The 24,868-nt window shown below is 38.8% G+C and overlaps 2 protein-coding genes across 4 annotated transcripts in view; both read right to left on the reverse strand.

Moving 5' to 3' along the window:
• The window catches only part of LOC103360248 (AP-2 complex subunit beta), a 38,539-nt gene that overhangs the window by 4,406 nt on the left and 9,265 nt on the right, over positions 1 to 24,868 (reverse strand). Inside the window, exons 14-22 of one of the 3 annotated variants that reach the window (XR_520345.1) lie at positions 23,271 to 23,463; positions 21,497 to 21,538; positions 19,817 to 19,969; positions 18,240 to 18,385; positions 18,009 to 18,138; positions 17,511 to 17,595; positions 16,997 to 17,083; positions 15,155 to 15,309; positions 13,471 to 13,860 (exon numbers count right to left, since the gene is read on the reverse strand). Coding sequence is in view for 2 of the 3 variants with exons in the window: in XM_008285933.1 (XP_008284155.1) it covers positions 13,786 to 13,860; positions 15,155 to 15,309; positions 16,997 to 17,083; positions 17,511 to 17,595; positions 18,009 to 18,138; positions 18,240 to 18,385; positions 19,817 to 19,969; positions 21,497 to 21,538; positions 23,271 to 23,463 (1,066 nt within the window). In the remaining variant the exon portion in view is untranslated. Of the gene's footprint in view, positions 1 to 11,305; positions 13,861 to 15,154; positions 15,310 to 16,996; positions 17,084 to 17,510; positions 17,596 to 18,008; positions 18,139 to 18,239; positions 18,386 to 19,816; positions 19,970 to 21,496; positions 21,539 to 23,270; positions 23,464 to 24,868 lie in introns of those variants that run through there. The other 2 variants (XM_008285933.1, XM_008285934.1) reach the window with 2 other exon arrangements.
• Positions 934 to 10,895, reverse strand: zw10 (zw10 kinetochore protein). The gene is made up of 16 exons (XM_008285935.1): positions 10,706 to 10,895; positions 9,183 to 9,317; positions 8,999 to 9,100; positions 8,599 to 8,676; positions 7,328 to 7,487; positions 6,854 to 7,006; positions 6,293 to 6,490; positions 5,661 to 5,797; positions 5,312 to 5,494; positions 4,724 to 4,947; positions 4,486 to 4,557; positions 4,218 to 4,387; positions 3,762 to 3,892; positions 3,321 to 3,452; positions 2,574 to 2,776; positions 934 to 1,696 (listed from the first exon to the last, which is right to left on the reverse strand). The coding sequence occupies exons 1-16, from the start codon at positions 10,808 to 10,810 to the stop codon at positions 1,576 to 1,578; spliced, it is 2,304 nt and encodes a 767-aa protein (XP_008284157.1). The 5' UTR covers positions 10,811 to 10,895; the 3' UTR covers positions 934 to 1,575.

Consider the following 24,868-nt stretch of genomic DNA (forward strand, 5'->3'; position numbering starts at 1 on the left):
GAGTGCATGTAAAAAAACTAATAAAATCACTCGGTTTCATGTAGGACAAATCTGACGTGACAACGCCCAAGTTAACTCTTTTTAAAGTCATTTTTGCTCGCACATCTGTCTGAGCAGACCACAGATACCAACAGCAGCTACAGTCTTCTGTATTTTGAGGCGTTTAGGGAACATCGGTAAATTGTAGTGTCTATCGATAAGAAAATGTTCAGCAAGTCTTATGCTTTGCCTGTGACCAGATAGGCGGTGCGACCAAATGAGAAAGTTGGTTGCACCAGTGCTACCAGTGAAAAAGTCAGTCTGGAGCCCTGCCTCTCTTTATAACATGTATTAAAATCAGGACAACTTCTGGCTGTACAGTGATTTTCCATCCTGATCACAACAATTCAGGAAACTATCAACACTAACCTGACGTGAATCATTGTGAATATAAAACCCACAACTCTGTGGGACATTCAGAGCGTTTCAGCCTCACCCTGCCAAGCTAACTTCATCTGCTGCCTGAACATCATTTCTGCTGTCAGCTGTTGTAGAGATCTGACTGTCTGCAAAAAGGAAAAGATGACAATATCAAAACTTTTTCAGGACTTGAGGACTGTTCTTAAAGTTTCTAAGTTTTTCAGTACTCTTGGAAAACCTGTATTTTTTTTTTTTGTAAATCAATCTCTTGCAATATGGGCGATCAAGGCTCATACTAACTGCCCATTTAGTTAAAAATTTCCCTGATGGAGAGAAAAGGTCCAACTAAACACATTCGGAATTATAGGAGATGAATGTATGTTCTATGGAGGACAAAGAATTCACTCAAGACTAAACAAATGGGAAAGAAATCTACATATAGCAAATACACAGCTGCTAATAAAAATAGGAGAAGTTGCATATTCCTTTTGGCAGCATACTCACGTTGTCACAGTATTCATTAAAAACAAACAGTTTAGAAAACGTTCTGAGTCTTTGGGTTTATTTGGACAAGAAATAAATACATTATTGAGGATTTCGGGTTAATGGCTTGTACATGTGAATCCTTAATAATAAACGTAAGGTCCAGAGTGCGTTTGTCAGAACTTCATCGTCATTTTCGTGTTTAAACAAATGTCATCAAATAGACTCAGTCAGTACAACCAGTACAAAAAGCCGAGACCTCTGAAACAAACCAGGGTGAAAAGTTTGATTAATGACGTGCAGCAAAGTTAACACTGAATCTTGCAGCACATGTCAACAGATGTTAAGTCACTGGTTACACAACCCCAGTTGGCTTTGTGGTGGTAAAGCCCCAAAGCTATATGACTGAGGCTGCAGGACGCTGATGTAAAGAAGCCTTCGTGTAATCTCTGTAGGACTAATTGCAGTCAGAGTGCTGAGAAGAAGCACAGATTGATTACACCAAGCTGATAACTCCAGAGACAGAAACTCCACCACACGATGCATCCATTTCAAACCGTTCAGCCTACACACATGTAAATGTTTATATCTATGGATATAACAGAAAACAGAAATGAATAAAGGCGTGAGTCGTATTTTCCAAAGAGGAAAAAGTGCTATAGTATCTTCTTGGTGTTTCTGTGTTCCAAGAATCTATTTGATTTTGGTCAGAGCAACAGCTCTCCTCTCTGTGTTCTGAAATAAGGCTCGGATCAGACTCTTCACCTCCGAACTGGAGAATTCCACCGCCAGCGGACCTTTACCGTCAGCCCACCTGTGGAGCAGAATCAGACCAATCAGACATTCACACACACACATTAATACCATACATGTAGAAAAATACAGTGGTTCTTTCATTGTCATTAGCCATGATGAACTTTATTAATCCCTCACTGGGAAAATTTACAATTTGGGGCAAACTTTTAAAATGTAGCAAAGAGAGAGAGAGAAAAAAAAAGACATGCAAATTAGGCTTGTTTCCATTCAACACTTTGAAACAAAAAGACTGTGTTGTATAGGAAGAAGGCGATAATATACAGAAGGTGGTAATAAATAAAACCAGACTGCTTCAATAAATAAATGATTGAATGAACTTCCATTAATTTTGTCTGATGCAATACATCAAAAAACATTTTGGAAAAATGGACAATTTAAGTCAGTCTGCTTGTCAATAAGAATACTACTAAGCATGTTAAAGCAGTGGTATAAAGGCTTCTGTGGCAGTGTTTTTGGAGTTAGACTTGGTCTATCTTGGCCTTAACTGGTCACCTTAACTTCAATTCTAAAAAAATCTTTCCGACTGCAACCTTTAAAGTTGACACTACAACTTAATGCTTATTGGAGCAAACTTTAATACAATTCAAACTATAGAACAGCAAAAAAACATGACAATAGTCACTGAAATTAGTTAAAGCTCTGACTGCAATTTGCTACATTTCCATAATGAATAATATCTGAACATTACAGGTATCATACAGGCAGAACAAATAAAATCAAACTACATACAATAAGTACATTTGCTTTCCATAAAAACATATTTGGGAAATTGTGCAACTTATTGCCTGTGTGTAAAAATTGAGCCAACACTTCAGACTGTGGTTTACTTATTCTATGTTATTTATTCATATTTTGCTATGAAGTTTCATTCTTACCTGTCGACAATCTCCTGCAGGTTTGCTCGCAGCACGATGACGAGCTCCTTGAACGTACTCCACTTCTTCACGTAGAGTGGCACCTCCTCCTGATACTTCTTGTTCTTGTGCTCCTCGGCCAGAGGGATGAAGACCAGCGGTCCTTCCTCAATGATGGTCTGACATAGAGTGTGGAGGTGTTCCCCGTCCTCAGATGAAATATCCTGCAGACAGTGAAATGACAAACAAAATCCTTATTATTCATTGATTATGTACACTTTAGAGTATGTCACAGAGCATCTTTATATCTGACCAAATACCCTGACATGCTTTTTATTATGGTAAGAGACTGTGTGAATTAATTACATGTTGTCAACCAAAGACTGTATGCAAAGTGAAACCAGCTATCAGGATCTGTTTAGTGGGCATGTACTTTATGATGAACTTATCACCTGACCCACCATAGAGCCCCATCTTCAATGTTTCCTGACTACGACTTTATACATTTGTGCCATCCACCTAAGCAAATGTATGTTTTCATCCAGCTGATCCTCATAATTCCACTCTCAGATCAGTTTTTGTCCAGAATCAGAAGACATTTTTGCTATTGAAAACCTGGGATGACTACCCATTCGGGTCTCTAAAATCTTAGAGATTAAAAAATAAATAAAAATAATTCTAAAATCCATGTGCACTTTATTGCAGTAACACCTCTGCAGTGGTACAAGACAAATATATGTGAGGTATTGCGATCGGAAAAAGACAAACCTCGAGCATCATGATCTTGGCAATGACTTCTGTGATGGCAGTGTTGAGGAGGTTGCCCATGGCTTTACAATAGATGCTGACTGGAAGGACGTCCTGCCACACTGTACCCAGCTGCTTCAACTGGTGAATGACCTGAAATGAAGCAAGCACATGAGCAGAGTGTGAGTAAGAGGCAGAGCAAGAATGAAAAATTGTACAACGATAAAGAAAGCTTACAGTCATCTGTCTCATGTGCAGCTACAGTGATTATGTTTTGGGCTTTGAGTGCATCCAAAACATATGTGACTTTTACATCAATACTGTCACTGGAGGTTCTGCTGCTCACACCTTCTATTTAGACACAACTTTAGTGAGACTCACTGGAATGTAATGCAGCTTCACCTAATACCTGTCAAATACTACAGTAAATGTACAGTTTGTTCTCAAAGTCTCTCCTCTCACCTGTCTCACTGCCTTGCTGGCTGCAATGTAGTTGTCTTCATCATCCAGGTTGCAGAAGTTGTGAGCGGTGGAAAGTCTTTCCAGCAGTTCAGCTCTCTGAACGTTCAGCTGTGTTAGGAAGCACTGGGCACCTGCAAGGGAAATAAAATAAAGGGTTAATGCATGGTGAGACGTGCATGTGCTCACAATTAAAAGGCAATCACAAGAATAAACATTGGTATTAAGTTTGTGAAAGATGTGGAAATTTGAGCCAAGTGGTGGCAAATATGAAGGCCATCAAAACAAATATTGATTTGGCTGTTTATCATTAATGTTTTTCTGCAGATACCTTGTCATAGACAAAAGGTTTAAAACAAAAGTTAATCAAATCAATTAATAATTTGATTCACTCTAGGATGATTTCTGTTGTCATAATTCATGACAATGTGGCTGATGCTAGCAGAACTGCTTGCTTACCCAGTTTCCTGAATCCAGGCACCATGTCAACAAAAGTTGCCACGCCGTCGCTGAGGGGGTGTGGCAGGTGGTTTCTGAAATGGTGGCCCAGAGTGAGCAGGTGGTGAGCCAGGTACATGCAGTTGTTGTGCTGGATGGCAGCTAGGTGAGGAAACTTGAGCAGATTCTCCCTGGATAGGGTAGCAGGGAAGCAAAAGAACCATTTACATATTGAGGAAAAACATGTTGGTTTGGGCTAATATTTGCTATGTCATGCCAACACTCTTACTTGTGGTATGTTGGTACGACATCATAGAACAGCTGGAAAATGTTTCTCACAGTGAAGAAGAGCTGTAGTGCACTAAAAAGAACAGAAAGACCAATTAGATGACGGTCTAACAAGCCTAAACCCTGCCTAGACACCACTGACATGTAATACAGATATCCTGCCGAGTACAAACTACCACATTATGACTCATACATAAGTCAGTACAAAAGACAATGAGGTCTCTGAGACTGTAACGTACCATTGAGTGGAGCTTCCTACTGCTTCACACAGAGTGTTGAGTGCGAGCTCCATCAGCTGTTGCACAGACTCACTGATGCGACAGGCAGGCAGACGCAGACTCCACGCAGAAAGCTGCTTTGAGTTCTCCATTGTCGCCTCCTCCTTTACGTTTTCTTGTTTTACTTTCACCTCCGAACTCGCAGCAGGAAGCTTTGGGAGACGCAGCTTTGACTCCGGTGTAATCTAACAGAGGAGGTTAGGAAAAAAAAAAAAAAAGAGAGAAAGAAATTAAATAAGATGACTAACAAAAAGGATGCAGAGATTTTCAGTGCAGAGTTTTTGTGAGACAATCAGACCCGTAATAAATTCCATTCTGAGGTTTACTGGTGCAGCTGTTCTGTAAACTATCATATAATTATCATTTATACAAATCTTTGTATTATTTAAGACTTGTGTACATTAATTTTTCAGGATATTTCGCACAACAGCTGTCATATAAAAATTGTGTTTAGGTCCTGGCCTGACAAAGTTCTCAGGTCAGACCTTGTTTACAATAAAGAACCATGCATTTTATCTATCCAGACACTTGGCCTTGGCTCACACTTACTTTGACGGTGTTGTGCATCTTGGAGGTCATGAGTTTGCGAGCTGCCACGATGACATCTTTGCACTTCTTGCTAGCAAAGTGACAGTTGACATCTCTGGCATATTTGAGCAGGTCTGTGGAATCGCCCTGCAGATACTCCATCTCCTTCAGAGACTTCTCAAAGTCTTCTGTTTCCTTGATCACCTTGAACACATATGTAGATATAAATATATTTAGTAAAACCATACCTCTCAACCATAGACAATAATGTGAAAATAATCTCTTAGTTAAGCAAGACACAGATACAGTTCTTCTCTATAAATGATCCCTATGTGTCATGATACTACACAAACATCTGTTATGTCCGTACAGTGTTGTATTTCTCCAGCTGGCTGCTGTTGGTGGGGATGGAGTGGACCAGACACTCGTGGATGATGCACTGGGACATTTCCTCCCAAATCAGCTCACCCAAGATAGCCGCAAGCTTTTTATCACCAATGGAAACATCTGAAAAATAGCACACAAGTCACAAGTTTTTCTCAGGCTCGTTGAGTAATATTTCAGCAGAGTCTGAGGTAAGCATGAGGTATTTACTTTCATTTTTAGGCTGTCTGTCACTACTTAGCAAATCAAAGTAAATTGACATGATAATTTGTCCAGCTGCTGTCTTTCTGGTGATCTGACTGGTTTAGGATTGAGACATCTTAATGATGCATCCAACTCATCAGGGTGTTTCCTGGCTCAGATTGGGCCTTTGCAGACTACTCATGTTTGATAATCAAAAATACCTATTATGGTTGAGTAAATAAACTCCTAATTGACAAAACTGGTTAAAAACGTTTTGTCTCCCCCAATTCAAATCATTTTGGCTCTAGAGAGTTTAGCTTAGCCACCAAAAGCTGCAGGAAAAACCCTGCTCATGGATCATGAAGTGCTGATGTAGATGTGAAACACTGACACCGAACAACATTACAGCATAATATATCACCTCTATGCGTTTACCTAGCAGATGTGAGTGCAGCGTCTTGAGCACCAGGAGCAGTTTGCTGTAGACCTGTGAAGGTGTTGATCGCTCCTCGTGGCTCTCTTCTAAACACTGTAAGGCCAAGATGGTTCCCTCGTCCTGCTGCTCCGTTACCCTCACTGACAGCGAATCGTACATCACCAGCGGCTTCAACATGTTTTTTAAAAGCACTTGACCTGAACAACAACAACAGAAACCAAGGCTGAGCAGGGTCTACCTTATATAAACTATGCTTTAGAGCTAGATCAATAAACTGGGCAAAGAAAGCAGATTATGTTAGCCTCCTGCAAACTCATCAGTATCAGTGCATACATCAGCAAATAAGGTAAAACAGATTGCAGAGCAGAAATGCCCCAAACACACTAACTACACTTTATTTTCACTGCAGAGTACAACAGCGAACACTCAATGGTTTATTTTTTGTCACTAAAAGATAACTGAATTGAATTACGCACAATAAAGTGTCTGGAAGGTATGAAAACACATTTTACAAGACACAAGAGGTTTGCATATTTAACAGTGAGGGGTGTTGCTCTTACTGAAAAGTTTGATCTTGTGCTGGAGGTCTCCCTGGATGGCCAGAGCTTGCAGGACGGAGCACAGCAGAGCGGATATTTTTGGTTCACTGTCTTTACTACAAGCATTGCTCAGGTTCAGCTCCACCTTCAGGAAGGACTTCTGACCTGCAGGTTCTGGGGACGATATCCAACAGTTACTGCAAAAACTGTAACTTCAGACAGCCTTTCTGTCGTGTTTTTGAGATACAGAATAATAAGAAATACCAGTGAAATTCTAGATTATAAAATGTACAGACTGGGTGTGAGTGATCCCTCACAATGTTCAGTAATTTCTTAGATTAATGCACTCACTGGATGAAAGGTGCCTTTAAAACAACACTTGATGTTGTATTTGATGAGCGTATTTGTTAGACAAATAGTAAACATAGGTTAATACTCAGCAAAGTGTAGGCACCACATCTGACATTCTTGTCAGGTTTTCTCAGGATGTTTTACCCTTTGAAGATGGTAAAGTCCAGATGACGAGGCGCTTCCACTCATCTCCCAGATGATAAATTAAGTTTTCTCTCTGCACCGTCAGCTCAGAGCTGATAGCACTGAGCAGCGGCAGCTGAGAAATCTTCCAGCTCTTCAGTGAATCCACATTATCCCTCGCCTGGAAGAAAGTATGACCCATCAATCTGTACATTTACGAAATCAGGTTACCCAGAGAAATCAGGTGAGGCAGGTCATTAGAAAACACACCGGAACTGAAAATCATACGCCCAGCATATCTGTAAAGATATTTTTCCAATCCCTCACCTCAATAAGAGGTGTAGTTTGCTCATTTCAATAACAATGATGAAAATGAGAATGATAATAATATTATGTATTAGATATATTTATAAATCCATTTCACAAAGTATCTCATAAGGGCAGCAAAGTCTTAAAATTATCAGACAGATAAGAAAAACTATTTGGTGTATAACTTTTTAAGTAGAATTCTACACACTGTGTGGTCTTTCAGTTTGGGTACAATTATCCATTCTGCCATATCTGCACATGTGAAACATGTACATAGTTTTATTAATATCATTATTTTTACTTCCATAGACACTGGTTACATGTACTGGTGTACACGACAGTAAGGAGTCAGATATATAGCTGGGAAAAGCGTGAGAGGTCAAAAAATAAGCCAGTGTAATGAGGCTAGAACAGGAGTGATGTGATCTCTTTGCAGCCAGGTTCTGTCTGGAGTTGATCAATAGATTTTTCATTCATGTAGAAAAAATATTGTTTCAGTGATCCATGGGTGATGAGATAACAGTGTGCATAACAGCCTCCTTCAACTGTATAAAGTTATAGCTACACACAAAGCATTTTAGCTCATGTTTTTCTGTAGTCTGTATATTTTTGATCCAGACTCTCTTTTCATGGGATTCAATGAAATGACATTACCAGTGTCACTTGACTGGTCACTGCAAGGCACACATAAACACACAGTGATCCCAAACGATCAGCACTAATCTTATAACAATGCCCTATTATCCGACAGTATTTACAAGAGGTTTGTTTTGTTCTGCCTCCTGCGGATTACGACACTGACTGACAGTGATTTGTTGTTTAGGGGGAAGATGAATTCAATTTTTCTACTTTCAGGTTTATTACAGGGGCTTTTGACAATGTGACTGAAGAAGGGGGTCAAAAATTTGAGTTTTTATATCATTGCCCAGTTCTGGTTCAAAGTAGATGTACGGTTGTGTGGAAATGACATAAGCAGCTCTTACCCTTTCCAGCTGGTTGGCTGCATCAACATACTTCTTCTCCAGTAAAGCTTTGTTGAACTCCTCCATTGCACTATGAAACTGAGTCATACAGAAGATACATTAGCCATAAACACATTCAAACATGTAAACTACAGATGCATAAAATATCACTGTTCTCTGCTGAAACAATTCTGAACACAAGGTTTCTGTTAATATATAGCTAACACAAAACACGACTCATGCAGCTAATTTGTCTTAAAAGCTAATATTATCTACACTATGAGCTCATTAGAGAGAGAATGGTAACAGAAATATACAGAATAACAATCTGATTTGTCAGTTAAGTGAAATTAGAAAACTTTCAGATGTTGAAAAAGATGCACATGAAAGGTGACTTGATAAATTGCCATGTATGTTGTACCTCTTTAAGGTGTCCAAGCATTGTTATGATGACAGTATTTTTCTCCAGTTGTTGCTTCAGCTTTGTATAGTCAGCCACAGCCATGTGGATATTCGGTCGCACCTGGGTCCAAAAACACAAATCAATTTAAACTCACAACACTGCTATAAATCCAGTCTTTAATTTACAAAGACTTCGTGCATACCTCAGTCTCAATGCAATTTTTAAGGGCATCCATTTCTTTGGAGACTGTCTCAACCTGCACCATCAGATCCTCTGAGCTTTGAAGAGTCGGCAGGAAGTCACTGTACCTCTTGTTTATCATTTCACATACTTCTTCCTGTTGGAAACACACAAACGAAATTGAGCTATTTCAAACAAGCTTTGTTACTTTAGGTTCAGAAAATAACTTTTTAGCACATTTACAACCACTTGTGTATAGCTAAAATTATGGCACAGATCCAGTATGTTCATTATAACTATCTCCCTCCTGTCAAACCAATACTTGATATGAATTTACTGTTGACGACTTCAGTTTGTACACACAACAACTTTACAAATTATTCTTTACTCTTTTACACAAAATCTCTGTGGGTGTTATATCCATGGCTAAAATTATTTGAGGCTTATCTTTTCACCAGCTATGTTTCCAAAATTATAACAACTGATGGATCTCACAACGTGTTGTCAGTTGATCAATAATCACTGCAGCACTACTACTACTGCCCAAATATACCCATGATAAACAAATCAGAACTTTCAAAAAATACTTAGATTAACAGTTTGAAGTGTAATGCTGACAACAGTTGTACATTCCTGCAAGAGTTGCAGCACTTACTCAACTGACTTATCAACTAATATAAAACTGTCAGCTTTTTTCAATGAATAAAATTAATCGGTTTAAGTAACTTTTTAGAAAGCAATCCAACCTGTCTGATTCAAGGCCCCAAAATTGATTATATTTTCTGGTTTCTGTCCTCCTCTGGGACAGTACACTCTTTAGGTTGTAGACAAATCAATGCATTGGAGGACTTCATCTTGGTCTTTGAGAGACATTATTCAACATTTTCTGACATATAGCAAACAACTAATCGGTTAATCTAGAAAATAAACAAATACATCCAACACTGAAAATATTCTTAAGTTGCAGCTTTAATTGCTGCACAAATGTTAAATCAGCACGACAATTTAGCAGCTGGTCTTCTAGCTACTTGCTTGTTCATAGTTGACATGTATTTGACTTGTATTTACCTCACTAGCCTACACTAAAATAATTTTTAACAATTTATGTATGAGTATTATGAGGCATAGTGCGTCAAATCTGTGTCTTCTAGTGTTTAAATTTAGTATTGACATTGTTTTTAGGTTTAAAGCAAAGTTAGCGAGTGTCTTACGGTTTTATATACGTCTTAATGTAGAACACAACAAGAGCCACGTAGTCCAGATGACGGTACTGAGCCTGCTTCACATATGGACAGCTAACAGTTATGCTAATAACAATACAGTAAACTTGCTATAAACTTGCTAGCTCTGCTCTGCGTTAGCTAAGGGCGTGGCTATTATCTATCTATATATAACTAACTAAATATCTATAGTTGAATGTCCGTTCAGGAATCTCCGTTAAACTAGCGAAGGTTAACTAACAGTCAAAGCATCAGTGAGGCGCTAGCAGTTAGCAGCGCTAGTTCAAACTTTACTCAGCTAATGCTACGCTAGCCAGTGGGTTACCTTCGTATCTTCCACTTTGCGCGACATTTTGCTTATTTTGCCGGACAGGTCCTCTTTTTCCAGTTTGCCGGAGCTGGCCAGCACTTCGGTCACAAACGACGCCATACCGTGTAGTAGTGTTATAATGTTTAAAGAAAACTGTGACAGTCCGGAGCAACAACAGCTCAAGACCCGCCAGGACGGTTGATTGGCTCCGATACATGGCCGGCAGGACCCGCCTCCTCTCCTGCTTCTTCTTCGTTGGTCATTTAATGGCACAGTGGAATCATGTCTTACCACTACCGCCGCCAGATGTTAGGAGCATGTATTACAAGCCTAGCGAGTGAGTTCAGCTGGAGGAAGGAATTTCATTTAAAAAAAAAACTGAAATAATTAGCTTAGATCCACAGAGATGAGCTTTTAGGGGTTTAATGAATTGTAGATTAACTGTAATTTACCCCAGGAGTCTTGCTTTGTGCTACAGGCCTCCATTAATGTGCTTGCATTGTTTAGAAATGAAGGCACACATGAATCTGTCCTTTTTTCTTATTAACCTACCAGAGTGTGACTCCTGTCTCTTAAAGTCGGCTCTGCTGCACCTTATGAACACACACAATGATGCACAATGAGTTTGACAATTTATTGACATAAGATGTGGTACTGTGACAATAACAAATCATTTACAACAGGGTTACATCAATGACGCTAGAAATATTCCATTTCACAAGCTGCTATGATAGATCTCGTCGTAAATTCTGTACTGGTGGCAACAACTCTGGATATACTTCTATCTGTGGGAAGGCTGCATTTAAAAGAAAAACAAAAAAAAAACATGAGATCTACAAGAGATATGGAGGAGAGGAGTGTTAACTCGAGTTGAAATGAAAAAGGATAAAATGACAGTGAGGTCATGCAGGCACATAAACATATTTTGTGTTATCGTGTATGAGAATAGCGTCACCAACACAACTGATACATCGAATAAGCCTGTTCTGCTTGTTGAATAGGTAGAGGCGATGCTTCAATTCATTTCCAGAGTAACAACAAAACCTTTTGATTTATTAGCTACACAAACTACACCATCACTGGACTACACTACAACTCTGGGCCTTAGGGCGTATGCACTGTAACGTTCATATAGCACAGACAACGCCAACATTAGGAGGATATAATGATACTGGAGTGTTAAAACAGAAATGTGGCAATTACTTTGAATGCTTGGTCCTGCGAGTTCAGTTTGGCCGAGTTGCCACAAGTCTAGACTGGCATGGAGTTTACAAAAAAAAACAAAAAAACACTGGCATTCAAAAGAAATAGTGGAAACAATAAAGCACAGAGCAGAAGTGGAGCTACTGCAGCAGTTAAAAGGAAACACGCAGAGGTAGATGCAGAATAAAGAGGAATGACAATAAGAGGTGAGTGAAGCCGTGTACGACTATGATGGGGCTGTTAGAAAAAGGACAACGAATATTCTTAACGGGGAGTGGCACTGGTGTGTTAACACATAATCAAGAGCTGCAGCGGTTTGTGTAGTGGTTGGAAAACTAAGTTGAGGTGAAAATATTGGGGGTGTTGGCCAAGAATTTAAATCATTACACTTTAGAGCTTGACTGATTTTACATATATCAGTTCAATCAACCAATATTGGCCTATGGCATCATTATTGCCGTATATGTTTTACAATATGTGCTGATGTAAAACATTTATTTTTACTGAGCATAATTGAGAAAAACATGCTCAGCGTAATTTAAAAATGTTGTCATTGCTTAGTTTGTCTAGCGAGCAGTTTTGACTCCATTGCAACACTCTCAGCACTGTCTGCAGCGCATGTAGCAGATTATGTAGCACAGTTGAGCAGATGGTGGTGTGGAGTCAAACGGTGTCTTTAAAGTAAGTTGTAAAATACATTTCTGGAAAGTTCACAGTGACACCATGGTTTTATTTTATCAATTTACCTCCAACACACTGTGTCTATAAAGAACATCAGCCAAAATATTGATAAAATCAGCCACAAAAATCCAGTATCAGTTGGGATGTAATGAATTTACGATAGAACTGGTTCTATGAAGTTGCTTCACATGGCTGAAAACTTTGTTTTCTTTTTACATGTACAATTTCTCATTGCAATTGGTTTTAGAATTTGACTGCCAAATTTCTTTTTTTTAAAAAGCCAAATTATTCCAAAGATGTTCACAAGTAGCTGAGATGGAAAAGGTGGAGTGCTAATGAAGCCAGAATGTGCTGAAGGCTAGAAGAGGGTTTAGTGGAACAGAGCTTTGTTTTCTGTTTTACCACCTGCATTATGAATGGCAGTGGAAACCCACAGTGAAAACACCCAAATTGAGCAGTTAGGTTACAGTTACTGGTGCTCTGGTTTGCATTTTCTTACCCCAACTTTTTAAAAATTGCACTTCACAGTTTTTCAATCATTGTACAATGTTTCACACTTGAGGTGTTAGTGACTAAATGCAAGTACTCCTAGTAAACATGAAAGAAGCTGTGTTAAAGTCATGGCAGGAAAAGACATCAATAGCTTCTGGGTTTCAATCTTCAAACACATTAATGGCAAACAGAGCAAATCAACACTGGTATTCTTCTGAAAATACAACTAAAGCAAAGCCAGTATCAAAAATAAACTGAAAGACGTGCGAGCCACACGCTGTACAAAGTAAAAAAAAACAAAAACAATGGCTTCATGGAAACTGGGGAGATTTTTTCCCCTCACTCGGGACAGTTTCATCATCTTCACAACATTAAGACACTAAGTTAAGGATGGAATGGTCGACGTGTTCTCACTGGGAGGTAAAAATCTAAATGGGGAGCTGAATTACAGGATTTAATAATGCGTTCAACTGCCAAAATAAAGGAAACACCAACAGCGTGTTTAACAGCATGGTGATCACTCATAATACCTTCGTATCAGCATTTACCCTGTTGATCCCTCAGAGGTGAAATATACCCACTAATCCAGGTTTTCTTTCAGCATCCACCATTTACTGTTTGGGTTCTCTTGTTTTGGCAGTTAGCTGCAGATACAGAAAATGATAAAACACTGCAGTTTGTAGTCAGGATGAAGCGGAGCTGCTAAGTGGCAGAACAGGTCAGTTCTTCAGCACAGAGTCGTACATCTGGTAGACGTACTGAGACACTTCAGGAGCCCGACACTTGAGAGACAGCTGTGGAAATACAGAGAACCTTCATTTATCAACAGTCAGTCTGAAAGATGAAGTTTGTTCAGTGTGAGCAGTTTAAATATAGATGTATCTCTTCAGACCCTGGAAAGGGGGCAACTAGTTTTCAGAAAATAGTGACCCGTATTTTCACTGTTGACCTGGGCTATTTGGGCTGTTACAGAATCTGAAGTACAGTTTAAAAGTGGAAATGTCGTCAACATTGTCAATTTTTGATCCAAAACAATCAGACTGAGCTTTTTAAGTGTCGTCTACTGCTGTCCCATTGGTAAGCAAAAAAAAACTGATGCAAACACAAAATGGAGAAAACTAGTGAGACATGCTCGTCTGAGTAGTGGTTGTTGCTTCTGGGTGCTTCTGTATTGCTCAGTGTAGAAACAGTTATTACAGGCAGACAGCTGATTTAAGGTTTATGTGACGCACAGGGGCAACTCCTGCTTAGGAGGGAGAGCTGATCGCTGATTAATCATTGGGTTGATGATCATACATTCCCTTCTGCATGTCAAAGTTTCCTTGAGCAAAGTGACCTGATGGGTGGCATAAAAATTGTGAAGTACTTTGTCTAGTAAAGTAGAAAAGTTCCTTATGAATGTAGTACAATTACCACTGTAACACAGCATTACCCTTGTTTTGTCCAGTTTCATATTACTTGGAATTAAAGCTGAAATTATTAGTCAATTGTGAGACGAAAAACAGGCAGCTTTTTTCTTAATCAATAATAATTCTCGCTATTTTTCAAGAAGTACAAGCAAAAAATGCAACTTGTTCTCTGGATCCACCTCCTTCTGTGATTTGTTCTTTGATTTCAGACTGTTGGTCAAGACATTTGGAGATGCCACTTTGGACTTTGGAAAATGCATTTTCCCGTTTTATAGACAAAGACAACCATCAGTTGTCGCTCGAAAAAATTTTTTTTGACAGATCTTCTTTCCTAATATTGCATATTTCTTTACAAGTAAATTTTGTTTTGTATTAAAAACTGAAAAAACCCACCAGATATATGCACAGAAATCAGTATACCTACTTAATCACAGACACAAACTGGAGTCCATTACATTCAAGTATGTCTTCACACACAACCACTAACTAATCAGAAGTCTTTAGATACAGTTTTTCTATTTGTAGTTATTGACAGTCAGTGCAGGGAAATGTTTGTTATATTTTCTATCTCTTTCTATCCAGAAGAACACATGACTAAGACGGAAAGACATTCAATAACCATAAATCACAGCCGGCGCTCAAATACTAAAAGCTGCGCACAAACTGTTGAACACTCTACCGTGTAGTTGGGGTTTCCGGGTTGAATGCGGAGCTCAGCCAGGATCCAGATGCCATTGGTCAGCTTGAGCGACTGGTACAGCATGTCCTGGCCTTCTACGTTTCTTTTGGCAATGGTGTAGATGTTGTTATTCTGCAGCTTTCCTGACACTGTGTCTGCAGGACCAGAATGATTGAAGGTTACTACAGATAATGAATGTACCACCTACTGCTACCTTCTAATTACTGGGCAATAAGAAAAACCACATCACACACACGAGGCTGTGAACACTACTGAAGCCATCATCACTACAGGTACTAATGCTAATGTGAACAGGAGCTAATGCAAAGTAAAATAGCTCTATGAGGATTTTAAAGAGCTTTGAGATTTCAGTAAAGCTGACCAGGCTTTCTAACACTGGCACTGGGCCCTGCTGTGATCAACCATGTGCTGTTAGCCATCCTACTGCCAGGATCACAGTGGCACAATTATGGGCAGCTTTTAAAAGGACAGAAATTGTAGAAAGGTTTGTTGGGTGCAGGTAAAAGAAAAGAATAATCCAAAGACAGGCATGTGGGTGGAGAGAGAAAACACAGAGATCAGTGTAAGGTATAAGAAAGACAACTGTAGATGTGTTCTGTAGTAAAAAGTCCTAATTGTAAATGTTGTCAGGTGATGTTTGGTTGGGAAAAAAAGGAAAGTATCAGTAGAAAAAAGCAAAAAATACTCCAAACCAATTCATTTGTGCATCATTAGTCACACAAGAGCTGCACCAACACACATATACATTTGTTTTTAGATGAGATGTTGCTGACAAAACAGGACGTTAACGTTCCAGACATGAATTACAATGATATTTTGGATTTCTTTTACGTGATACAAATGTTTTCAGCATCAAGAGGGATGAGGACTAAGCGATCAAAAGGAAACATGATTGTTTGCAGCGTATTGGGTTCAAAAGTTGTTTCCTACATTTATGATTATTAAAACTCAGCGAGGAAGAGCACTGAGCCAAAATGTGCTGCCGACTCATTTGTATGTTTAGCACAGACACTCTGACTGAGCTTGTCTTTGTGTCCACAAAACAGCAAACTTTTTTTTTCTCTCGAGGCCACATATTTTCAGTTGTTTGTAATGGGAGCGCCACATATTTACACCACACTACAGATGCTAGAAGCATGACGAGGCCTTGAGGGTATATTTTGACGGCTGGATGTTTCTGCTGAAATATGCTGAACTTTGGGTGAAGCACTGCACTGTCACTTTTTATCAGCCGTCCTTTTACACCGGAGGAAGGAGAGGACAAACTCTACACTGATTCACATAAAGTGATGAACAACGGCTAAACGATGACAACGGAGAAGTTCATACTGCTGTTTTCTGACAACCGAAGTCTGTACCAGATAAGGTATCTCATCTAGCACAATATTAATAAGAAAATTATGTTTGGAGGAACACTTCCTTCTGTTTTTGTACAAAAACAACCAAAGACTTGATCTGAAAAATGCTGCACCTCCAGAGCGCTTCCAAACAGTTCCAGCTGGATGTTTTCAGCTGAGCATAAGGCTTTATCAGCTGGCAAAGAACACTTTGGTGGACACACAGCCCTAAAAATGCTATAAATCACCTGCACAAAGAGTAACTTGCATTCAAAGAAACATCCTTATCTGCATAAATTGTTTTTTGACATATGAGAAAATAAAAAACATGTCTTCAGTGGGTTTCACTCTAAATATAGTACAGGCCCAGGTAATGGGGAGACAGAAAAATAAACACACAAATAAAATAGGTATCATCTTTACTTGTCCACCAGAGATATTTTCTCATCTGTTTGCAATACAACTTACTGACAAACTTTCCTACCTGCATTTAGGTGGCACTCCTTTATCTGGTACTGTAGCTCATTCTCATTGGGGATGTCTTTCCAGGTTGCCAGGAACACCTGTCGCTCTGAAGACAGAAAAACAACAAACTGCTCAGCACCAGTGATACAGAAACTACTGGATGGCTGACACACACGGACGCAGGTCTGGTATTATGTCATGTGTGCGGTCATATGCAGAGTTCAAGTGTCCATATTTTGAAGTGTATATTTTAGCGATTTCATTCAATTCTTTTACTGTCAAATTTAAATATCTATGGCAGTTCTATAGCTACAGCTAAACCTGCAAGCTGTAATCTCTAAATACAAAAATCTTTTAAACTCTGATGTGTAATTTTTAAACCATTTCACACCTAATGTGAAATTTATATGAATAAATAAGATGTGTTCTTCCCACTTCATTATTTGCACAAGATACCTGTGTATTCGTGTGACACAGATGGTGTAAAGACAGAGGTGATGTTGCCGTTTTAGAAAGTTGAGTGACAATCATACCCATTTTTCCATCCTCGACAAAGAATATGTTGAGAGGGATGAGTACGCTGAAGTAGAACACGTCGATGTTGTTCTTCACTGCCACCTGTAAACAAGTAAACAAAACAGAATGTTGATTTGACATTAGATAACTTGAAAATAACAAGCAAAGTTACAACACATGCACAAATACAAAGGTAAAAAAGAAGGTAAGTTAAATAGAACGTAGCTAAATAAATGTTCTGACTGATGACTGTGCATTAATATTCATGTATTTTGTTTTACACTGGAGATGTCAATCAGTGTGGTGTTTTGCTTGTTTAAGGGGCTAAAAAAAGAAACGCACTAAAGAGGAGAAAACAGATTCTCTAAACTCTAGGCTTTCTCTATGTGCCCATAAAGGCTTTCTACTTAAACTGCTGCATGACAAATCCCAAAAACCACAGGTGATGGTAAGCTGCCGAGGTTTAACGGTGGCTGACGTTGCAATGCTGCTTAAGTGTGCGAGAGCTTCTATACCTGCAGATTATTGAGTGGGTCCATCTTCATGACTGGCCCGATGGTGTTAATAGGCAAAGAAATCTCAATACTCTGACTGGGCATCAGTGGAGTGTGAATGGGCAGCGGACTGGTGGGGATCATCCCAAAGCTGCAAAAGACAGACAAACACAATATTATTATTGAGATTCCTGAAGGGCACAGAGCTAAAACTAAAGGAGAAGAACTTTGCCTTTGAGTCGCCTCACTGACCTGTTCTTGTTGAACTGGATGGCGAAGTCGGTCATGTGCTGCAGGGCTTTGTTGGTGAAGGTCATGTCCATGTACATGTGGCCCTGACGGCGAGAGAAGGTTCCAGAGATCTCCAGCCCCTTGGCTTTCACTGCAGGAAGCCACACCTGGTAAAACACAGCAGTCTAATCAGTTTTACAAGGAGCCGTGTGGATACTTCATGTGTACATATTCTCACATTTCTACAAAAGCAGCTTCAACACTGAGCTGGTGAGGAAGCAGTTGTTTGCTATAACTGCTGCCTCACTGATGTGTTCAGACCTATGCTGTGTAATAATGTAGCTCCCTTAAATATGGTGCTCTGTAAGGGTGGATCATTTATCATTATCATTTACATAAGTACTATTGACATTGTACATTCTATCTTTAGTTTTAAAATACTGTCATTTCAAAGATTATTGTACAAAGAATATATATTGTATGTAGTATTTTAAATGTACAAAATAATAATAATGCACAAGCTTAAATGCATTTCAAATTTATCCACCAAAAAATGCAACCAGGTCCAAATGGCTGCAAAACAAATTGGTTCCATCCAACAACTCACTGCGGCACTGATCAATTACATACAAGCAAACACACAGTCCTGGTGGATTACTTTGTAAAGTTAATGGCATGTGTTATTTAAAGCTGTTGCCACAGAGGATAAAATATTCAATTTTGCACCTTAAACCCAACCAATCCACTATTCTTAGTAGATTTCTTGCACTGTTATTCATCGCTTTAATAATACATGAACCCACATAATGAGTGTTTGTCACAGTCTGAACAGATGATGTGTCTCTTGCAAAGTCAGACTTTTGACATTGATACTAAACATCTGACACACAATGTTCTCTGTATGCTAAAAAACATTAAACGAATCAGTCCACCAGTTAGTAAACGTCTTTGCATTGACTTTGAAAACTGCTTTAGTGTGACATTACACAACCATAAACTCTGAAATGATTCCAGCAGAAACACAAACCAGAGTGTGGCACCGTAGAGATTTGTTTGAAAAAAATATTCTCTAAAAACTAGAGCTTGAAAGTGAGTCTGGAATTATTTGGAATTTTGCAGAAGTATAAAAATCAACCTGACAGTGTTTGAGGGCATGGTTGAGCACAGTTACTTTCCATAATTTCAACTTTCTAATGTTGTAGGTCGTAATGTGATTAAAGCAAATCTGAACTTTCTGTCATTGTGCCAACCACTTTCAAAATAGTTCAAACTGTATTTTAAACCGAAACTCCAGGTTTATTGCCCATAAATTTGTAGTCACCACCTCTGATGTGGAGCTCTGGGAGGAACTAGGACTCAAAATATGGTTTTTATGTGAGTCATTTCCATTATGTCTTTGCTTTGAGGATTCCAAAAACACTCTGACAGCTCTTTGAGTTGTTCTTGCAGCTATTTTCTGGTATTCCTGATTCACTGTGTATTACTTTACTTGCTGCTGCCTTTATTATAGGCAGTGGATCTGTTACTGACTAAAATGTGACAATCATTATTCTAGGGAACTCATGGGAAGCTGTGAGGGTAAAGCTGAGCGAACTCACTGATTTTGTGGCTACGTGGCCTCCAGTGGTGATGGCCATGCCTGTGGAAAGCTCAAACAAGTCGTTGAGGCCGCTGCTGACAGCCGGAGGTGCAGGTGTAGGAGACGGAGCGAAAGTACTGGGGACAGACGACGGGATGAAGTTCTGTCCCACCTGCAGAAATCGCAACAAAAACACACACATAACAGACACACACAATCTAAGTAACTAGAACTCCAGGAGGCGTCGCCGGAAACTTTACAAATTTGCTATAAACCTACAAAAAGAATCACGCAGAAAATGTCATGCAAAAAGAAAAAGATGAGTTATTATGCTTCAGATATTATGAGGAAAACAAAATTTCAACCATATCAAGATTGTGATTTGCCAAAAAGCCCAGAGAAAAATCACCAAAATCAAATGTGAGGTTCATTTTAAGGACCATACCAGGGGTTTTGACTGTTTTAGCCCATTAACTACAAAGCTGTTAATTCAGACACATGCTAGTTAGCACGCAGCAAGACTCCTGAAAAATGTTCTGTTTTCTGGAGGATCATTAAAGCAGCTATTTATAGATAAAACAAGCAGATGGGAATGTCTGCTTTTAATAATCCAGTGACTTAAAAACCTGACAAATCCAATCACTTTAAGTCACAATGATGCAAAACTAATATAAATACCTAACATGTGCTGCTAAGAAATTAAAGGGATGTTCACCATAATATAAACTGTGTGGCAAAATCTTTAAATGTATCCAAATCTATGTTGTCACAGGTATAAAGTCATTCTGTTAATCCCTTTAAGGATCAATCAGCAAACACCTGAAGCTCTTAATGTGATTTTTGTGACCTGTTTGTCACTTCAGAATAATTCAGAAACACTTTTTGTGAAGAATTTAGCAGGAAATTGCTATCCACGGAACAGAAAGTTAGTTCTTTCAGATGAAAACTGGAAGCAAACACTAACAGATTGCAAAGTTGAAGAAGTCGATGGAAAATGTTATAATACTAGCAGCAGCTGAAAGACAAAACAAACAAACCTCTCTCATTGTCAGAGGTGAAATAAATAAATCAGGTAGCCAAAATAGAAACCTAATTTAACATTCGTACATTCTTATTTCACATAGGACATTTTTACTTTGACTGTATATTATAGTTATTGTGTATTTACTTATTTGTTTGCATTCATAGTGGTGGCAACTTCACACTTTCTGCTGTAAGAACCAAATTTCCTCTCAGGGATTCATAAAGTATTTCTATTCTCCTCTGAAATTCAAAGGATTGTTACACTTTTGAATTGAGAAAAATAAAACTGGAAATCAGAGAGGGAGCTAGTGACTTTGCAGCTCCACTACAACTGGTGTGTTTGGTGTTTTAAAAAGGTTCATACTGACATCTGAGTTAAACTGTATGTCATCTATAACAGCCTGCATGAAAATACTTCTGCCTAAGTTCATACATGGCATACACAGATCAAGGTGTGCAAGTGACAATGAAGGAGCGGCTTTTCCCAGAAATAAAATGGGCTAAAACAATTCAAAACATCTGTGTGGTCTCCAAACTGAAAACACATGAGTGCAAAACAGAGAATCCAGGTTTTAAACAGTAGATGAAAACTCGAAGATGTTGATTTGAGAGTGTGGTGAGTTAAATTCAGGAGGCATGCAGCATGCGGACGGCCAAACAGGAGGGCTTGACTTACTGCTGGACTTCCCCCAACACCTCCGCCCAGGTCTCCCCCCAGCTACAGGAGAGAGGAGCGACCCCCAAAGACAGCATCCAAACATCACAGACAGACCGAACACACAAACAGAGACAGAGACAGAGACTTTCTTAGCAACCGCAGCCCATCAAGAGGAGCCCTCACTTTCTGGGAAAATATTAACTCTGCATGTTAGGCATCAAAAATTAATCTGCGAGAAGATTATGAAGAAATCCAGATATTCCAGCAGCTTGGAGAAGTGGTAAAGCGACCACGAACAGAGGAAATACGCTTTTTCTGTTGATATTGAACCACTGTCATTCATAATTTTAACACATCTCAGTGAGACATCTGAAGTTTTTAGAGTCATTGAAGTGTTGTAGCAGGAGACAGCAAAGGCACAAAACTCATCAATTTAATTTATGCAAATACAAATGACAAAAGTTAAAAATAAATTTACTCTTAAAAGATATTAAGTCTTGAATGAGCTTTCCCTTCAGTGTCAGTGGGATGTTCTTATGTTCAACAGTAAGAATCACAAATATGAGCAGAGTACACAATAGCCAACATTTCAACAAACACCATTTCAAAGAAAAAAAAAAAAGCTTCTCTATTGATCTTAAAACTGCATATGCTTTTTTCTCTCCTTCATCTCATGGCTGAGTCAGCTCGACAGTATCTTGTGATGAGCATCAAATAGTCTCATGTGACCAGCATGTTTAGAATACAGTAATCTTATAGGAGTCGAAGCATCAGTCGATCTATTATAAGATTTAATCATCTGAACTCCAACTGACATGTTTGAAAGGCGTGGTGTCTTTAAAATAATGAATAAATAATGGCCAGAATTAAACAATTTATCAGAGCCAGAATCTGTGAAAACAGAAAAATTGTTGAATTTTCAACTTTCCAACAGTCCTTGAACTACTCATCTGTTAAATGTGGTTCAGTTGGGAAAATGAGCCAAATGTCAGCTTAAAATCATGATAGTCCAACAAAATAAAATTATTCTACATGCCTCATTTTTAAAAATTGCCAGAAATAAACTGTTCGCTCTAACAAGACTCTGAAAAAAAAAAAAAAAACGAATTGTGGGCTCTAATGCACAACTGAGAGGCCATCAGTGACTCAGATGTGACCAAAAGTCACAAGAAAAAAAAAGTGTATATGTTTAAATAGCAAAGTATCTATAGAATTCTAAGTCACCAGTTTTTCCAGTATTAGTAACACCTGTGGGCAATCAAAAAATGTTGTCTATGTTCATTTAAATGTTTTAAAATTTTACTTTTTAATTTTACTACATTTTTGTAAAATAAATAACCTACAAAGTCAGCTTTCCTATTTCGTTGTTTTCATAACTTATTGCTGTGTTATACTGCAAAGAAAATATGTTTGAGTACTTCTTACTTCCAGTCATGGTTGTGCTGTTTCCATGGAGGTGCAGGACTTTATATTGCAGTGAAAAATGAGGCGACATAAGTAAAAACGTGACAGGAGCAAAAAAAACACAGAGAAACTGCTTTTGGGTTCAGAGGGTTAAATACCATTTTAAAAAAGCATAAAACTACGATTTGTTAGCCTACCCTGTCTGTGGCCCTCAAATGTAATCAGTTTAATGGTTTTTGGACATCTAAGGCCAAAATACTGTTTGGGGTAATTTGGGTTCATTGCTACAAATACAAGGAAGCATGAAAGCTGACTGGCTCTTCAGCCATGTTTCGCTTCCACTCTGGAGGATGTAAATAAATGTGTGCATGTGTGCATTCCATCTCACCAAACTGTCCAGGCCTCCTCCCAGAAGGTCCACTGCACCCATCTGCATGGAGGAGACCTGGGGCACATTGACTGGAGGGCCCAGGTCCAGGTTGAGCAGGTCTCCCAGCAGGTCGCCCTGGCTGGGGATCACATGTGGCTGGTCCATGGCAGCTGCTGGCCCGCCGCTCACTGGACTCTCACCAGTATCAATGCTGTCAGAGGAGAGAGCAGTAGATTGGTAAGAGGTAGGCATTTAGAAAGAGCACATTATGCACAGGAAGGCTTTAAAATAAAAATTCAAACTCCACCTTCTTGCAATCACAATATCACACGACACAGGCTTAATAGAAAGTTATGAAAGGATGCAGAAGAGCTGTGCCTTCGGTTACTGTCAAAGCAAAATGTACACCCGAAAGCATGAATATTATAAAAAAATATATAACAATATTTTAAATCTTAAGGCATTGAGCTTTAAAATTAGTCAAATTCACAGTGTTTTTTTAATTGCAGAAATCAAACATAAGCTTAGGTGTGTTTTTATCATGTTTGGGACATTTTATCACCTCATGCTGTACTGACAGAACTCAAGCTAAAACAGGACTCAACAGATAACTGTCAGTTCTGATGTTCTGTTCTCAAACTTCTATTCACAGTGGGTACAAGTTTCTCATTAAACACGACCAGAAATGCTGATTTCCCTGGACTTTTACTGACAAAGTGAAAACTCCCCTCTACAACTTCCTGTCCATGAGCAGCACTGGATCCTCTTTTCACACAACATATTTCTCTCGATTAAATATCAGTGGGATGTGAGGCAATATCTCTAGAGTTGGGCAATGTCCTGTTCTCAAAGTCAGCTGTATGAAGCATAAAATGCACAATGAAATAACGACTTAACAATCATGTCTTTGTAGATTCTCAGTCATTAAGGTCTTGGTAATCCAGGAGCTTCAGTAAAAAGAAACTGGACTTCTGTTTTACATTCTTGAAGACTTTTCATCTCTTCTTCTTCACGTCTAACTAAGTTCAGTAGTTCTAGTATGTTGGACAGCAAATACAGTGTTTGTTTTATTACACTGGGAATCAAGCAACCACAATTGCCCCCCATATATGTGATGGAAGGTTGAAGCATCACCTTAAGGCTATTGGTCATAAGAACTAGGCGATCAATATCACTATTTATCATGATCTTGAAGTGTTAAAATAAACTGAACTTATTAATTGATCTGTGTGGAAAATGAGCAAACTATGACCTATATGGCCGATTTGAGTGCAATCAAAGGGAGCACAACTGTTCCTCTGGGCCAATGTAATAACATTTTTAAGGATTTATTTCATTGTTGGGCTGTTAGACTGTTTAAATGTAAAGTGACAGTGTATTTTTCGGATTTACATTTTTATAGATGTGCATTATATCCAGATTGCTTCTATCACAGATGTTTCATTTAAAAGTGATGAGCACAAAGTCAATAGTCTTACCAACAATACATGTACTGTACCTAATAATACATCATGATGCGCCCTACAGGCTGAACAGCAGGCGGTTAAAAAAAAAAAAAGAGTTTTCTGGTAATAAGATGAGATGAAACAAAGCAACACTGTCCGGTACTGATGTGA

The sequence above is a fragment of the Stegastes partitus genome, unplaced genomic scaffold, assembly GCF_000690725.1.
Source record: "Stegastes partitus isolate 25-593 unplaced genomic scaffold, Stegastes_partitus-1.0.2 Scaffold423, whole genome shotgun sequence".
Classification (NCBI taxonomy): domain Eukaryota; kingdom Metazoa; phylum Chordata; class Actinopteri; family Pomacentridae; genus Stegastes; species Stegastes partitus.

Excerpts from the sequence above, each read along its gene's own strand:
- zw10 (XM_008285935.1), bottom strand. The coding sequence starts at position 10,810 with ATGGCGTCGTTTGTGACCGAAGTGCTGGCCAGCTCCGGCAAACTGGAA. Across the intron at positions 4,558-4,723 it reads GTAGGAAGCTCCACTCAATG|TGCACTACAGCTCTTCTTCA; the intron begins GTACGTTACAGT and ends TGTTCTTTTTAG. Across the intron at positions 2,777-3,320 it reads CCAAGATCATGATGCTCGAG|GATATTTCATCTGAGGACGG; the intron begins GTTTGTCTTTTT and ends CACTGTCTGCAG.